At 40.9% G+C, this 18,940-nt stretch overlaps 1 protein-coding gene across 1 annotated transcript in view; it reads right to left on the bottom strand.

The window, feature by feature from the left end:
- The window catches only part of btv (beethoven), a 594,436-nt gene that overhangs the window by 404,632 nt on the left and 170,864 nt on the right, over positions 1–18,940 (bottom strand). Inside the window, exon 16 of the mRNA XM_068226811.1 lies at positions 1,562–1,695. Coding sequence (XP_068082912.1) covers positions 1,562–1,695 — 134 coding nt within the window. The remainder of the gene's footprint in view (positions 1–1,561; positions 1,696–18,940) is intronic.

The raw sequence follows: 18,940 nt of genomic DNA, 5'->3' as shown, positions 1-18,940 counted from the left end.
CTTTGTATCCAAAGTGGATTGGCTTGCCTTGAATGTACTGTTTCAGGCCGTGCCTCCCTTAGTATGGGACCATATCTTCATCAATGCTTGACTATCTCCCACATAGCAAACCCCTTGAAACTCTCTTTCAGTTTGTCTAGGTATGTTCTAACCTTCGCAATACGATCATTTTTGTCCAAGCTGGTATTGTCGCACAGATGAAGATTCCTCGTAATTTCTTCAAAGCTAGTTCTTTGCATTGCGCTCAAAACTAAGTAATTTCTAGCTTCACTAGTTTCTTCCCAGTACATCCTATAGCGGGGCAATGGAACATAACCACTGAGTAAGAGAATGCCAATAAAAGCTTTCAGCCCATCGGTAGAAAACTGTAACACTGGACGTCCTTTCTGAACAGAATATATGACAATTTGTTTCACAATATCTAAAGTCAACTCTTCGCTGTAAAATAGCTGAAATACTTCTACAGGAGATAATGGCTTCCATAATGCATTAGGCTCATAAAATACATACTTGTTTCTGTTCTCTAGTGTTTTCTTCATTTCACAATTTTCAGACAGATCACAATTTCTCCACTTTCTAACCTGTTTCCTGTTCCTGTTCCCCAACAACCTAATTTTTGCTGCTGTCGCAGTGAAACTACTCATATCCTGTTCGCTAATATCGCGAGAACTGTCTTGGTCTGGAAGTTGAATTTCCTCAGAATATTCTTCTACAGTTTCTTCCTTAAGTACGGTATCCTCATTGAAATTACGGAAGATGGCATCGGCTTCAGGCTGCTGTCCACTTAGATTATTTATTGTTCCTCCAGTGTCCATCACCACTGTCTTCATGTGTTTCGTACCTTACTGGCGGGGAAGCCGTGAATACATCCATGCAGTTGGCTCGTAACATATCCGGAGGCTCCTCCTCTTCCAGTAATGTCACAATCTCATGCATCGACAGGTTCCTACATGATATGAAAAAGAGAGCGAAAATTCAAAAAGTACACAGAACTACTAAGAAAATGATCAGAACTGTAATAATATGTCAAAAGATACCAGAATAAAATTTAATGTTTTTTTGATATAATTTGTGCTTGGTGTTGCGAAAACACAACACTCGTAATCTAACTAGTCTGAGTGACCCATTGTTGCATCCGAGATTAATTTTTTCACACAGGCATATTATATTATCCCTGTGCTAAGCTATAAACATGAATCCGTCATTATAGCTTCAGTTTCATTACGATTTACTTACTATTGTTGTCGGCGAGACACCGCCATTCTCGGAGTTCATTCACTGTTTCAATTCACCAGCTATCTACACGACGACATGCTGTCAGATACGGTGGGGAAACACATGGAGCTCGTAGCTTGAGTCATGGAGTAACTATATGGCTAACATCGTAGAGTTCACAATAGCTGCTGCCAACTTTATTTAACAAAATGTATATCATCGAACGCTGTTGCAAAAACGCTACACTGGGAACTAATGGGTTAGAAATAATAGTTTTCAAAAAGGGGAATTTCTCCTGCTATCCAAATGCCAGGTAAAATTCAACAACAAATGAAGTAATACATACCTATAAATAAGTTCCACCTTGATCTCGGGAAGATGTTCATTGAGAGCTTCCAGTCCAACCTGGTATTGATGTTCCAAAACTTTGTATAGCTGGCGATCCCAATGGGCACGCCAGGACTTCATGTTGGAGAATTTCTGCAATGTGTAAGTTCAGTTTCAAATGAACATACAATTATGTTTTGAAATACTCAATGATTTATAAAAAAGGACAAACTTACATTTCACATGAGCAGTTGGACCATGCCATAAAATAAATATACATAACATATATATTCATAAAGGAGCAACTTCCCATGAAAGCATACAGTTGAACCAAACATACAGAGCAAAAAGAACCTCCATAGTACCCAAAATTACACAGTGCAATAGAAAAGTTGTCTCAAATATAATCAGTTATTTTTATACCACTTTTGGTGCAGATTACAGAGAAAATAGTTTTTAAAATCCACAAATCTCACATCTTGCTTTGATTATTTAACTTTTTCAAAGGTAACTTTTTTTTTGCTATTTTGCTTAACGTCACACTGACACAGATATGTCTTATGGCGACGATGGGATAGGAAAGATCTAGGAAGTGGAAGGAAGCGGCCGTGGCCTTAATTAAGGTAAAGCCCCGGCATTTGCCTGGTGTGCAAATGGGAAACCACGGAAAACCATCTTCAGGGCTGCTGACAGTGGGGCTCGAATCCACTATCTTCCGATTACTAGATACTGGCCGCACTTAAGCGACTGCAGCTATCGAGCTTGGTAAGTTAGGTAATACTATATATTTCAGCATGGAACACTCAATTACTCTAAATAAATTGTTACGTTGTGCTTGTAAGTAATTTCATGAAAGTAATATGCGAACGTTCCAGCGTCATCATAATGAAGTAGTTGTTATAATAATGTTATTGGCTTTACGTCCCACTAACTACTTTTATGGTTTTTGGAGATGGCAAGGTGCCAGAATTTAGTCCAGCAGGAGTTTTCTAATGTGCCAGTAAATCTATCGACACGAGGCTGACGTATTTGAACACCTTCAAATACCACCGGACTGAGCCAGGATCAAACCTGCCAGGTTGGTATTGGAAGGCCAGCGCATCAACCATCTGAGCCACTCAGCCCAGCGAAGTAGTTATTATTTACATTGGATAGAAATAGGAAAACTACTCAACCTGCCTAAAAGTGGGCAATTTTCAATCAATCACTACTGATCTGCATTTAGGGCAGTTGCCCAGGTGGCAGAATCCTTACCTGTTGTTTTCCTAGCCTTTTCTTAAATGATTTCAAAGAAATTGGAAATTTATTGAACGTCTACCTTGGTAAGTTATTTCAATCCCTAACTCTCCTATAAATGAATATTTGCCCAAATTTGTCCTCTTGAATTCCAACTTTATCTCCATATTGTGATCTTACCTACTTTTAAAGACACCACTCAAACTTATTCGTCCACTGATGTCATTCCACGTCATCTCTCCATTGACCCTGTCAGTGCTTGTCTGTCTGCCCCCTAATGGCACTGGAGCTCAAAGCCAAGTACAACAGTGATGTGGGCTGTTCCATTCCAGCGTGTGGACTCTTCTGCCACATTAATTATAAAATCAGATGTGTACTGAGAATATGTTAGTTATATATCATGAAATTGATGACCAGGTTCATGCATTATCCATTCATGACGATTAAACTATTACGTAAGAGAGGGTATATACGATTTTAAAGACTTCGAAAACATTAATTTTAGGGTAGCCTGCTAATTGTAGGATCTGTCATGCCTTTGTTTCTTCTCCTCCACCTACAGTGTCTCATGACTCTGTGGTTTATACATGCTATACCTTGTTTTATGAAGTGATTTTTTCATTCTTGTTGGGTTTTTTTTTTTGGTTGATTTATAAACAATGACTTCTAGAGGGTGTGCTACTTCAATAAATTGTTTCTGTTTCATTTGTGGTAATTATACAGTTAAAAAGCAATGAAGAAATATTTCAGATTTTGAGAGAAAGAAAAGTTTCCTTTACTTACTTTGGTAAGAAACTGGGTGATCAAGATAAGCCTTGGGCCTCCCACAAACTTTGTTCAGTGTGTACTAAAGAACTAAGGCAGTGGTTTCTTCAAAGTAAAATACATTTTTGTTTTGGTATAATAATGGTTTAGAGAGAACCCAAAAATCACAGTGGTGACAGTTATTATTTTTTTCTTGAAATGAGCAAGGTTGCAACTTAAAAAATAGAAAGGAGATTTATTATCCTAATGTCCCATCAACCATGCACTCTGTCCTCCATGGACTTAGTATGCCAGTTCCTTCTCCCCAAGATATTCTGGATGTTATATTTTATATGACCCTGACCCAATGCTTGAAGTGTGTGGTAGTAATGAAGACTGTGATAGTTATGATCCTGGCACAAGTAAAACTATCCTATTTTTTCTTTTTTTGATAGTGATTTTAATATTTTACTATCACATGGAAGGTTTTCAGAGATGCAAGGATAGGAAAGGGTTAAGATTTGGAAGGAAACGGCCGCGACAGCCCCAACGTTGCCCTGGTGTGAAAATGGGAAACCACAGAAAACCATACTCAGGGCGGCCAATGGTGGGATTCGAACCCGTCATTTAACGAATGCAAGCCCGCAGCTACATGGCCCTAACCACATGGCCAACTCGCTCGATGAACCTATCCTTTTCACACACTTTGAATTAAACGATTTAGTTAGACTTTGAGCTTTCAAAGGATTCAGCTGAGGATTTAGGATCTAGATTAAAGGAAAAACATTTTTTTTTTTTTGATTCTGGTATGTTGTTTTCTTGGTATCAGAGTAGAGAAAAGGTATTTGCATCATTTTTTACTCAAGAAGAAGACCTTGTTTTTTGTGTCAATGTCCCTCCAGTTACGGAAAAGTTTCAGTATAGAACATGCGCTGGAAGATTGGATACTTTTCACCAATTCTTCAAAAATAAGCTTGAAAGCTGTACTTCTTCACAATGGCCACACATATACTTGAGTGCCTGTCGGGCATTTGATTCATTTTTAATAATTATGAAAATCTTGAGCTGGTCCGTAACAAATTTAGCTATCAGACCACAAATGGACCATTGCTGGTGATTTAAAGGTGATTTCAGTGTTGCTTGGTCAGCAGAGTACGTACACAGAGATCCCATGCTTCCTCTGCAAATGGCATACCTGTGACAGGTAACGACACTATATGAAGAAAGAATGGATACTGACAAAAACCTAAAAGACTGGAGTAAAAACCGTTCAGAGGGGGATATTTGGGGTTTTTTTTTAAATAAAAAGGAAGTTGATTCCACCACTTCATATCAAATTGGGTCTGATGAAACAATTTGTCAAAGCATTACTAAAAGGAGAATCTTTTGGATATCTTCATGAGCAGTTTCTGGGTTCAACCGAGGCAAAGCTAACAGGAGTATTTGTTTGATCTGACATCAGAAAACTTATGAGGGATGCCACCAACTTTATGACAAAGGTGAAAACAAAAGGAGAAGTAGCTTGGGTATCTTTAAAACTTGTTGTAATCAGTTTTCTTGGGAACAAAAAGGAACATACTACAAGTCCGCCTGATGAAGTTAGGATGTAATATGAGCATAAAAGTTCACTTTCTCCACTCACACACCTTGACTACTTCCCTCGAAATCTTGGTGCTGTCAGCAAAGAGGATAGTGAAAGATTTAATCAAGAAGTTAAGGAAATAAAAAGAAGGTATCGAGGAAGGTGAAACGGTAACATGATAGCAGATTACCTTTAAAAAAGGAATGATCCTTAACGAATCCACAACATGAAGAGCAGTAAAAAAAAGTCTTCATGGGAAGTACCTTTTAACCATGTAGTAATATATATTTTTCAATTGCGTGTTGTCTTGATAAAACATTGTGTTACTTATTTAATAAAATGTAAAACTAAAACAATTTTTTAAATTGTGTTTTTAGTTAATTTTTCCTGAAACATATCCCTTTTTTGTAAAAAATCTTACATGATAGAGGAAAACAAATTTCAGTTATGAAATCAGCAATGAAAAATTAAAGTGGAATGAAAAAATGCAAAATGAATGCAAAATGCTGCTGGAAGAAAGAAAAGATCAAACAATTTCTTTTTACTAGCTACTTAATAATGGACAAAAACAGGCAAGTATTCAGTGACACTCAGCATGAAAATACTACAACTGGTGAGATAATAGCCATGGCCTTATTAAGTTACAGAAGGGAGTGAAAGTTGGAAACACAGAATTGTAAAAGCAAGCTTGCAGGAACCAAACTATGAAGTCAACTTGGTCAGTCCCTAACAATGATTTTAAAATCTTCAGTCACCAAAAAAAAAATTAAAAACAATAACGCAGTACAGTATACCTATAAACTGTATGAGATCGCCAGTATAAACTTATAGAAAGAAAACACAGGGGATGAGTAATTTAAAAAAATCATAAATATAAGAAATCTTGTTTGACGTAATGTTGGCAACAGCATAGACGTTTGCATAGGACTCCAACAAGTCAAAACCCTATAATTGTACCATATGTATATATCTTAACATTAGTATTATATTAGAATATGGCATTCTTGTTTAAATAGTTTTTAGTAATGTTTTTATTATGTACAATCGCTATTAAGCAGGTTCACCAACAGCTGAAATGAAATGTCTTTTAGTGCCGGGATATCCCAGGACGGGTTCGGCTCGCCAGGTGCAGGTCTTTATATTTGATGCCTGTAGGCGACCTGCGCGTCGTGATGAGGATGAAATGATGATGTAGACAACACATACACCCAGCCCCCGTGCCAATGGAATTAACCAATTAAGGTTAAAATACCTGACCCGGCCGGGAATCGAACCCGGGACCCTCTGAACTGAAGGCCAGCACGCTGACCGTTCAGCCAATGAGTCGGACACCAACAGCTGATGATGACCTATTTACAGGTCGAAACCGGTACTGTTTTAATGTAAATAATACTAATCATTTTGTAAATTAAAGTACTGATTAGGTGGAAAACTCGCCCTTCAATCTCAGGGACTCAAGCAAAGCTGAGTGTCTTTAATTATAGTGAGTTCTCTCTTCATCAATTCCAGTTTGTCCACTTTAATTGTTTATTGGTCACCAACAAGCACTTTTCTGCTTCCCATCTCCAACCAAGGCACCTCCAAAGTGACATGTCATCAGAAAGCAGAATGCTAGGCCCACTGGATCTGACCTACCCTGTCATTCTCATTTGATAGGTGAGGGACTTGGAAACAACTTGGTGAACAAACTGGAATTCGATGAAGAGTTAATAATGGGGCTTATGGAAGAAAGAAAGTAGAACTGGCTGAGTCAGCAAACAGGATGCATTTGGATGTGTTAGGAGTGAATGATATTCAGTTAGGGGGAGATAACAAAGAAGAAATAGGAGATTATTAAGTGTACTTGACAGGTGTAAAAAAGGGAAGTGCAGAGTGAGGGGTACGACTGTTCATACGGAATACTATTGCATGCAACATTGTTTCTGTTAGGCATGTAAATGAGTGAATAATGTGGGTATATTTGGCAGTTGGGGGAATTAGGATGAGAATTGTTTCAGTTTATTCACCATGTGAGGGTGAAGATGAGGATGAAATTGACAAGTTTTATGGAGCACTGAGTGACATCATAGTCACAGTCAACAGCAAGGAAAGGATAGTGCCAATGGGCGATGTGTTAGAAGTTAATGACATTCAGGTAAGGGGAGAAAATGAGGAAGAAATAGGAAATTATAAGGTGTTTTTCATGGGTGTTAAAAAGGGATGGGCAGAGTGTGGTGCAGGATGCATGCAACATAGTCTCTGTTGGGCACATAAATAAGCATATGATGTGGGTAGATTCAGAAGATGGAGGAATTAGGATGAGAACTGTCTTAGTCTATTCACCATGTGAGAGTGCAGATGAGAAGGAAGTTGACAAGTTTTATGAAGCACTGATTGACATCATAGTCAACAGCAAGGACAGGATAGTACCAATGGGTGATTTCAATGCAAGAGTTGGAAATAGAACTGAAGGATATGAATGGGTGATTGGTAAATTTGGGGAAGATATGGAAGGTAATAGGAATGGGAAGCGTTTGCTGGACTTCTGTGTAAATATAGGATTACCAGTTATGAATACATTTGTCAAGCATAAGGCTATTCACCACTACACATGGGAGTGACATGGATCACTATCTGATCTGTAGAGAACTAAGTACCAGTATATCTAGTCCTCGGATAGAGAAAGTGAATTCTGTCTACAGACAAATAGGAGTAGAAAATCTCCAGGATGAGGAAATTAGACAGAAGTATATGGATATGATTAGCGGAAAGTTCCAAATAATGGACAGTAATGCAGGTTCAGGATATGGAAAGAGAATAGGTGGCATACAGGGAATGCCTAGGAAAAACTGTGTGTGAAGATGGAAAAAGGAGAACATCTTGGTGGGATGTTAAAGTGAGAGCAGCTTGTAAACATAAAAAGAAGGCACATCAGAAATGACTCCAAACAAGGATTGATGCAGAATGGGAATTGTACGAAAGGTTCTGGACAGTAATAAATAATCTTGAAGGGAAAACGGAAATTAAAAATGTTTTGGGTTAATCAGGTGAACTCATAACAGATCACAGGGAATCACTGAACAGATAGAAGGAATATTTTGAAAATCATCTCAACTAAACGGGAAATTTCCCGGTGATGTCACAATCAACCAAGCTCATGGGTAGGAGGACAATGATGTTGGTGAAATTATGCTTGAGGACGTGAAAAGGATGGTAAATAAACTCCATGGTCATAAAGCAGCAGGAACAGACAAAACTAAACCTGAAATGGTGAAATACAGTGCGAAGGCAGGGATGAAATGGCTTCTGAGAGTAATAAGATTAGCATGGGATGTTAGAAAGGACCTTTTGAGTGGATGAAAGCACCTATTTATAAACACGGGATTTTGGAGTTGGGGGGGGGGGGAGGGGGGGGGGTTGGGGGTTGGAGGGGTGAGATCAGTGGTTGAGAGGAAGCTGGATGAAAGCCAGTGTGGCTTCAGACCATAGAGAGGCTGTAAGGTTTAGATTTTCAGAATGTGCCCGATAACTGAAAAATGTTAAGAGACAAACAGACAGTTACTTTTAAGTTTTGGACATCTAAAGAAAACATATGACAGAATATAAAGGGGAGCTTTGGGATTGAGAATAGATTATTAAAATCAATCAGAGGCGTTTATGTGGACAACTGGCCTGCAGTAAGAATTGATGGTAGAATGAGTTTTTGGTTCAAGGTACTTACAGGGGTTAGACTAGACTGTAATCTTTCACCTTTGTTATTCCTAGTTTACATGAATCATTTGCTGGAAGGTATAAAGTGGCAGGGAGGGATTCAGTTAGGTAAAAATGTAGTAAGCAGTTTGGCCTATGTTGACGACTTAGTCTTAATGGAAGACTAGCTGATGGACCCGTGCTTCGCTACGGGATTCTCAGAAAGACTGACTTGGTGGTTTTCCTAACTGAATTCAACATAGGTCATTACAAAAACGTCAGTAGGAATGTAGCGATTGAAAGCAATGTTATCATATAAAATACTCGATCAAATGAAAAACCGCACACTTTCTCACTTTCAACGAACAGTACTACGGTGCCGATCTAAGAGTCCAAAGTTCCAGAGCTGGAATAACCAGGTCGGAGACTGCCATGAACACTCCTCTGTCATTATTCTGTTAAATATGCACACTACTCATTCCAATCAGTGCCTCAGAGTAGGGATTGAATAGCTCGAATACTATGATGAACCAGTGTGTTACGTACCAGATATATCAGAAAATGTATGAACCAGAGGAATGGCATGCTAAAGAAGAAAGTTATCTTACTCCCCATCTACTTCCCGCCAATATACAGGCAGGCTGTTACAGTCGGTACGACCAGGCGAGTTGCCCGTGTGGTTAGGGGCGCGCAGCTGTGAGCTTACATCCAGGAGATAGTGGATTCGAACCCCACTGCCGGCAACCCTGAAGATGGTATTCCGTGGTTTCCCATTTTCACACCAGTCACACCAGGCTGTACCTTAAAGCGAAGGCCGCTTCCTTCACACCACTATTCATTTCCTATCCCATCGTCGCCATAAGACCTACCTGTGTCGGTGCGACGTCAAGCAAATTAAAAAACCTCGGTACGCTGCAGTAATCCTATCTATCGGGGATGAGAGGAAACAAAAGACAAAAAGCACGTCACAGCAAACAATGGTCAATGTAATGTTATTTGTTGATAAAGTTTATGAGCTTTCTATATAGCAGGCCTTCACATTAGTTTTCTTTCGACTCCGTGATATTAGGGTGTCCTACAAAATTATTTATATCGTAGACTGTAGTTCATTATTCTCAGACTTTACATACCGATTTTCACTAAATTATGTTTACCCATTTTCTCGTGACTTGGCACTGATATGGACTTAGTAACAAAAATCCAAATTCATGAATATCTCTGATTATATGCGGTACGGTAACAACGTATAAGACATAAATGATCGGAAATTTAATAACTCCTTACATAACTACTACTAACTTATGACATAACTAAAGTTATGTTAGTTATGTAGTATTTATCGATACGACCAATAATAACATAAATAACTTACTTGAATTACATTTCAGGCCTTCCCCTAAACTACCATTTCACTCAACGTGAATAAAATAATTTGTAGCCTAGATTGCAGTGGTTCATCACCCGACATTACATACCGATTTTCATTAAATTCTCTTCAGCCGTTTTCTATTGATGCGTGTACATACAGACAGACAGACAGACAGAAATTACGGAAAAGTAAAAAATGCATTTCCTTGTAACTGTGGACATGACAGATACAGAAATATCATTCATTTCAAATTCGGAGCAATGCACAGGCAAAACACTTATTTTATATATAGATTACATTTCAGGCCTTCCCCGAAACTACCATTTCACTCAGTGCGAATAACATTATTGATAGCCTAGATTATAGCGACCTATTCCCCGACTTTGCATACCAATTTTCGTGAAGATACGACCACTAATAAAATAAATATTTGACAATTAAATTTTAGGCCTTCCCCTAAACTAACATTTTTCTCAGCATGTATAGCCTATATTGTAGCGAATTATTTCCCATCTTTGTCTAGCGATTTTCATTAAGACACGACCACTAATAACATAAATATTTGAGAATTAAATTTCAGGCCTTCCCCTAAACTACCATTTCACTCAGTGTGATTAAAATAATTTATAGCCTAGATTGTAGCGGTTCATCACCCGATTTTACATTCCGATTTTCATTAAATTCTCTTCAGCCGTTTTCTCGTGATGCGTGTACATACATACATACATACATACATACAGACAGACAGACAGAAATTACGGAAAAGTAAAAAATTCATTTTCTTGTTACTGTGGACATGACCGATAGAGAAATACCATTCATTTCAAATTCTGAGCAATGTACAAACAAAACTCTTATTTTATATATATAGATTGCTGAAAGCCTGTAGTCTAATATATTGGAACCAGAAAAATAGGTGTAATGAGTATGATATGAGAATTTGTTTTTCCAAGAATAAAGCAATGTCAGTAGGTTGAATTAGATAATTTCAAGTATTTAGGGTGTGTCTTCTCCCTGGATGGTAGTATAGTAAGTGAGATTAAATCAAGGTGCAGCAAAGCAAATACAGTGAGTTTGCAGTTGCGATCAACAGTATCCTGTAAGAAAGAAGTCAGCTCCTGGACAAAACTCTTTACACTGGTCTGTTTTTTCAGACCAAATTTGTTTTTCTTAAGTCAGAAGTAACAGACATGAAAGTAGGGTACAAAGAGGAGGGAACAATGGCAGAAGGGCACTTGGAATTAGGAGATAAATGGTAAGGGAGGAATGAACTTGGTTATTGAAGCTGTAAACATCAAGCGGCTACAGTAGAGAGAGAGAGAGAGAGAGAGAGAGAGAGAGTGTGTGTTTTTTTGAAACCGTACAGTGTCCTGTACAGCTCATTGAAATCATGGGTGCCTTTCTACCTTATTAAAATCACTTCTAAAGGTCGCGTCATTGGTAGTAGTATGGACGATGGGGATCGAGCAGCGTCCGGCCAGAACGGAACCCGCGGAAGATCGCCTGGAAAACAAAGGGAAGGTTGAACAGGAGCCAAGCCCCCACAAAAACGACCTCTCAACTCAAAGACAGAGGTAGAGATACGACGCGACGCGACCGTAGTCAAACACGCCCCGAGGTGTGGCTTATATCCCAGGGATCTAAACTAACAGAAGGAACTTCCGTTTTTTTATGCATGTTTCATGGGTGCCAACGTTGAATTTTGGTGCGTAAAAATTATAAGATATTTTGATCCAGACATGGGAAAATTATGAGAGGCACACTAATGAATAGAGAGCTGAATTTTCTGCGTATCCCAGACTAAAAATATGGAATACTTTATTCAGGGGAAGAAAGGAGGTCACCAGATGTCCAGATTTAACAGATTGCAAACATGTGTGGATGTGAAGCGTCCCCCAAACTAAGAATCGGGCTCAAAGATGGCTCCACCCCCCCCCCCCCAGATGACGCTAACGGAATAATTAAAAGCAGGAAGCAAATTACGTGGAAACTGCCGATCGTCGGTAAAGCAAGCCTGGTTCAAATAAGAGAGGAAAGAGAGGGTTACAATATGCACCATTTAAATGTTCTGAATTCCTGGGATGAAAGGAGCTGCTATCCTTAATGAACCGTGAATCATTTACGCCCATTGTCTTCCGGTGCGTAGACCATAAAAGTTGAGCTGACCCTCGCTGGAGACAGTTCTTGGCGGGTCGTTGAAAGGGGACAGTGTATCCCGTTGTGCTCTAGTTTTATAATCCGAAACCTAGTGACCGCATACTAAGACAGTGTTATTGTATCCGTCGCGACCGTGAAGTGTAGACGGGAAGCCAAGCGAGCCAAGGCGAATGTCTCTGTGCCGCATGTCATTAAACAAGCTGCGAGCATAATTTATAAACGAGTAGCAGGTTTCGGCTATATACAATGCCGGCCTAAATGAGTCCGTGATATTAGTAAATTGGTATCACCCAAATTACTACTGTAAGTCAGGGTGCTCACGTCTCGTGAGCCACCCGATTCCTGCTATGAACGCGCCCGCTGTGATTAGAATGACCTGCTTGTTCGTGGTGTAAACTCTGTGTGCATGTCGCGGTAAACAAAGGGCCGTGTGACGAGTGGTGGAGTGTTACCCATTTGGATTACTCTAAGATTTCAGCTGTGGACGAGCTATCCAGGATGTTGGACTTGTGTGGATCGGGGGTGAAGGACAGCACACCCATTTCCAGCGCCGAGGCCATGCAGCAGTAAGCACCACCATGGGTCTCCCGTGGAAGGAAAAACCACGGCCACCAAACAGATGAGTGATGTCAATATAAATTTCTTAGCACGTTAATGTAGAACTGGTAGTAGGATGAGCTTTCCTCTGTAATACCTAAATGTTGTAAAATAATACATGTCCTAATATGAAAATTTTATTGTTCTCGATCATGTTAACGTAAAATTCAAGGGAAGCTAACTCCCCGGACAACTCATTTATTTTCTTCTTAATGATTAGTTTATCGTGAGGGGTTATCCTTAGTAATATGTAGAATATTCTAGCAAGTAAGGGAGACAAGGATAGGAGAATATTTGAGTTCCCCTAGGGGTGGCTGGAACAATAGTGGATGAGCAGGGAAAACCATGTCCAAAGGTTGTTAGTTAATGTCCAAGGTGGCTAGCGTATATGCTGGGGAAACTCATGGGTCAATCAGACGATGCATGCGTAACTTACACATATACAATGACTGACAGAGCAAATGCAACACCAAGAAGGAGTGGTTCGAAAGGGATGAAAGTTGGGGGAAAAACAGAGACGGCACGGACGAATAATTGATGTTTATTTCAAACCGATATGCAGGTTACACAATACGCACGGCATCGACTCAGCAGGATGTAGGACCACCGCGAGCGGCGATGCACGCAGAAACACGTCGAGGTACAGAGTCAATAAGAGTGCGGATGGTGTCCTGAGGGATGGTTCTCCATTCTCTGTCAACCATTTGCCACAGTTGGCCGTCCGTACGAGGCTGGGGCAGAGTTTGCAAACGGCGTCCAATGAGATCCCACACGTGTTCGATTGGTGAGAGATCCGGAGAGTACGCTGGCCACGGAAGCATCTGTACACCTCGTAGAGCCTGTTGGGAGATGCGAGCAGTGTGTGGGCGGGCATTATCCTGCTGAAACAGAGCATTGGGCAGCCCCTGAAGGTACGGGAGTGCCACCGGCCGCAGCACATGCTGCACGTAGCGGTGGGCATTTAACGTGCCTTGAATACGCACTAGAGGTGACGTGGAATCATACGCAATAGCGCCCCAAACCATGATGCCGCGTTGTCTAGCGGTAGGGCGCTCCACAGTTACTGCCGGATTTGACCTTTCTCCACGCCGACGCCACACTCGTCTGCGGTGACTATCACTGACAGAACAGAAGCGTGACTCATCGGAGAACACGACGTTCCGCCATTCCCTCATCCAAGTCGCTCTAGCCCGGCACCATGCCAGGCGTGCACGTCTATGCTGTGGAGTCAATGGTAGTCTTCTGAGCGGACGCCGGGAGTGCAGGCCTCCTTCAACCAATCGACGGGAAATTGTTCTGGTCGATATTGGAACAGCCAGGGTGTCTTGCACATGCTGAAGAATGGTGGTTGACGTGGCGTGCGGGGCTGCCACCGCTTGGCGGCGGATGCGCCGATCCTCGTGTGCTGACATCACTCGGGCTGCGCCTGGATCCCTCGCACGTGTCACACGTCCCTGCGCCAACCATCTTCGCCACAGGCGCTGCACCGTGGACACATCCTTGTGGGTATCGGCTGCGATTTGACGAAGCGACCAACCTGCCCTTCTCAGCCCGATCACCATACCCCTCGTAAAGTCGTCTGTCTGCTGGAAATGCCTCCGTTGACGGCAGCCTGGCATTCTTAGCTATACACATGTCCTGTGGCACACGACAACACGTTCTACAATGACTGTCGGCTGAGAAATCACGGTACGAAGTGGGCCATTCGCCAACGCCGTGTCCCATTTATCGTTCGCTACGTGCGCAGCACAGCGGCGCATTTCACATCACGAGCATACCTCAGTGACGTCAGTTTACCCTGCAATTGGCATAAAGTTCTGACCACTCCTTCTTGGTGTTGCATTTGCTCTGTCAGTCAGTGTAATAATTGCATGCAGCAAGAGAGAAGAGATCCTGTCCGAAAGAGGTACATAAATACGTTATTTAGGTATAAGAGTGAGTGAGTGAGTGAGTGAGTGAGTGAGAGTGAGAGTGAGTGAGTGAGTGAGTATGCCATCTTTGGGATCATCTTATAGGGTGCAAATCAATCATGGACACTGTGCTACATCGACAGTGAAGTGGGGTTTAGAGGAGTCAGCTGCCATATCACATTTGCATGTCCTGTCAGGTTTTATGCAGACAAAAGAGAAGATTTCATTGCTTTCACTACTGAGGTAGTTCACTGGCTGAAGAACCTTGATTATCAGCTGTGTAGGCTGCTGCACCACAGCTCAATGAATTATCTCCATTTAATTTATAAAATATGTATCTTCTTTAATCTTATTTTATCTATTGGCTTTGTACGTCATACACTACATAAAATTAGGACAGGCATCAACATTCATTGAGGGGCCATCTTGACAGATCTTCAGTCTTGATGTACAATGTATAGAATGGGAAGAAAGCCATATACGGATAGGAAAAGTAAAAGGAGGGAACAGTATAGATGAATACAGGTGGGAACGATGAGGTGAGAGCCCATCTATGTGAATATAGTGGTATATGAAGATGTGATGAATGTCCTTGTCCATGTGTGTTTTCATGTTGATCCTTGTCCCTTCTTTCCATTGATCCGTCTTCCCACACTGTCCTGTCATTGTGTTAATCTGATTTAAGTTCTTGTCTTTCTATATGCGACTTCTTGTCGCTTGTTTGTTCCAATTCATTACAAGGTGCGTCTAAAATGTTCGGTGAATGATACCATAACACAAAGAAAACCTAAGTTACGAACAAATTACCTTTATTTGCCTTCAAAGTACTCTCCATTGGCCACAACATACTTTTAGCAACATGTATACAGCTGCTGGAAATTGGCAGCAAAGACATCTTTTGGAATTGATCGAATCACTGATGTCACACCCGTTTGGATGTCCATTACGGCATCACGTGTGCCTTTCAGGATTCCCTTGAAGTGGGGAAACAAAAAAGAAGTCTGAACGTTCAGACAGTATAATAAATGTTCTCAAGAACAGTTACACACTGCTTAGCCAAGATGTTGCACACACAGATCACAGAGTGTGGGCAGGCATTGTCATGGAGAAGACTCTACTTTCCAGTACTTACAACTCTGGCCAAACATGCCAGATGCGTAGCAATAATCATTTCAAAGCGTTCTTGAAGAATGCGGCACTGACAGTTTGACATGCGGCACTGACAGTTTGACTTCCTGGTGAGAATTCCTGGCGGATCATGCCATTACTGGTGAAAAAGGCTGTACCGGAGATACACCCACCCTGCACATTTAAAACTAGTGCCTTGTAGAAGGCCATCTAGATCATTTTGAAAATAGTGTGAACATTTCTCAACAGATGTCGCAACTATCAACTGATGTCGTACCCTCTGGGGTGAAGATGAACTATTAATTTTTAAAGTAATTTTTGTTTTTTGTTTTTTAAAATACTATTTGTTCGGGGCATCAACCCCTGTGGATCTTTTGCCCCTACTTGCGCCCTATGATATGAACCTGCGTGTAATTGGAATGGCAGAAGTGTAGAGTGTTGTATGTGAGGAAAGGAACATTAAAGACGACACAAACACCCAGTCCCCAGGCCAGGGATATTAATCATTTATAATTAAAAATGCCTGACCCAGCCGGGAATCAAACCCAGGGCCGCCGGGTGACAGGCGGATGTGTTGCCCCCTACAACGCAGGGCCGGACTATTTGGTATGTTAATGTTTCATAAATGGATTTTTTTTGTGTGTGTGCATGTGTGTTCATAAGTTATCAACAGTTCTATCTCTTTCCGCCAACTCAATATGTTGGCCAATGAGAAAATTTGTATATTTATTTATCTACCAATCAAATTTTTCTGATATTTATTAAATTAACCAATAAGAATAGTGGGTGTGGCAGGGCCTTGGCCCAGAGTTTTCTGGAACTTTCCTCTCTGCTATAAAAGCTGAGGGCTGGTGAGCCATGTTGTCTTTGTGATCGCTCCGGTCTAGAGTGTGTACGTAACGGAGGCAGGGAGAAAGGCTCCCTCGTCCATCTTCGGGAGGCCCACCAGTTCAAGGTAATGGCAGTTTCGGTTTAACTATGAGATAGTCTTTGAAAGCTAGCTCGAGGGGAAGGTTTCAAATCTTTAGTAATGTAACTTTTATTTTCTCAAATGTAAATTTCAAACTTTAAATGTAAATTTCAAATTAGTCAAAAGAACTTAACCGAAATCAGGGAATAAACAGTGTGGAACCCTCTTGTATTCCCTCTCAACTTGGTATTGAGGTGACCATGATTTTGTAACCTTTAAAACCCATCTTGTAATTTCTGAAAACTATTTTTCTCCATCTAGTCACCACCGCAGTATAGGCTTAGCCTCTGTAACGTTGGGCCATAAGCTGAAATAGGGTTTTAAGTGTTTCATGTAAAGTTTTAGGAGTGCAAGTGTTCGCTTCCTAACATGTTGATTTTTGGCCAGTAACTTAACCTTCTTTTTTTTCAAAGACCATGCAGAATGGGTACTTGTTACCCCCGTTAAATTCAACTTTATTCATTTCATTGTAAAGCAAATCAGACTGTTGAGCGAATAAGACAGTGAAGACTGTTTATTGTTAAATGTAGGTTGTGCCTGGATAGGCCAGGAACTTGTCAATTTTGAGAATCATCTACTAAAATGTAAATTTGTAGAATAAAGAAGCTCTTCCACTGATGTAAAAAATTGGGAGATCCATCTCCTTGACTGTTGATTGAATGGAGCAGTAGTGCTCAAGTAGCATTTGTAATTAAGGAGCTTCAAGCTCATTATTGCTATCTGATCATTCTAGACCTCTCTAAAAGTGTTTTTCAAACTTAAAGAGGTAAATTTTTGTACCTGATTGTCATTTGCTTGGCAAAAAAAAAGTTAAGAAAGGAAATAAAATTGCCAATTTTAAAGTTTTTCAATCTTTCGATTTTCGTATATCCACCCATTCACCTCTTTAAACCACAATATTTCCGTGACAAAGGCAATCAACAGTGTCCTGACTTCTGGAGGACACTCTGTATGAGATGTGGGGAATCCGGTGAACACCATGCCATTGATTATCGCTTGCTCAGGACTGAACTGTAATAACAGCTCTCATCACCTGTAATGAGGGTTTTCAGAAGAGATGGATCTTGATCACAAGTTTCAAAGCGTTTTCAAAGAATGCGGCACTGACAGTTTGACCTCCTGCCATGAATTCTTGGTGGATCGTGTCATTACTGTTGAAAAAGGCAATCAACAGTGTCCTGATTTTGGACTTTTCGAGGACACTCTTTATGAGATGTGGGGGACCTGTTGAATACCATGCCAACTGACTGTCGCTTGGGCTCTGGTTTGAACTTGTAGTGGGGCCGATGACCTCGATGTTAGGCCCCTTTAAACAACAAGCATCATCATCATCATCATCATCATGAACTTGTAGTAACAGCTATCATCGCCTGTGATGGTGGTTTTCAGAAAAGATGAATCTAGGTCACACATGTCAATGAAATCTCCAGTAACTTTTTACCATGTTTCCTTCTGTTAGTCAGTCAATGTGCATGGCACAAATGCAGAACAGATCTTCTGCTCACCCAAATTGTTATGAACGATGGTGTTCGCACTGTCCTTGCTAATCCCTAATTCCCGTGATATCATTCTTAGAGACAGCCACCAATTTTGTGCCAGCATTCTGTACTTCCGCTCACTGACGGTCAACCCAGACATGAAGCATCATCAAGAGTTTCCTGCTCATCCCGAAAGTACACTATGTGATCAAAAGTATCCAGGCACCCCCAAACACATACGTTTTTCGTCTGAAGTGCATTGTGCTGCCACCTACTGACAGGTACCCCATAGCAGCGACCTCAGTTGTCCTTCGACATCGTGAGAGAATAGAATGGGGCGCTCCGCGAAACTCACAGACTTCGAACGTGGTCAGGTGATTGGGTGTCACTTGTGTCAGAAGTCTGTATGCGAGATTTCCACACTCCTAAACATCCCTAGGTCCACTGTTTCTGATGTGATAGTGATGTGGAAATGTGAAGAGACACGTACAGCATGAAAGCGTACTGACAGAGACCGCCGACAGTTGAAGAGGGTCGTCAAGTGTAATAGGCAGCCAT

This window comes from Anabrus simplex, chromosome 3 (assembly GCF_040414725.1).
Source record: "Anabrus simplex isolate iqAnaSimp1 chromosome 3, ASM4041472v1, whole genome shotgun sequence".
Taxonomy (NCBI): Eukaryota; Metazoa; Arthropoda; class Insecta; order Orthoptera; family Tettigoniidae; genus Anabrus; species Anabrus simplex.
This window is presented reverse-complemented; position numbering and strand designations above follow the sequence as displayed.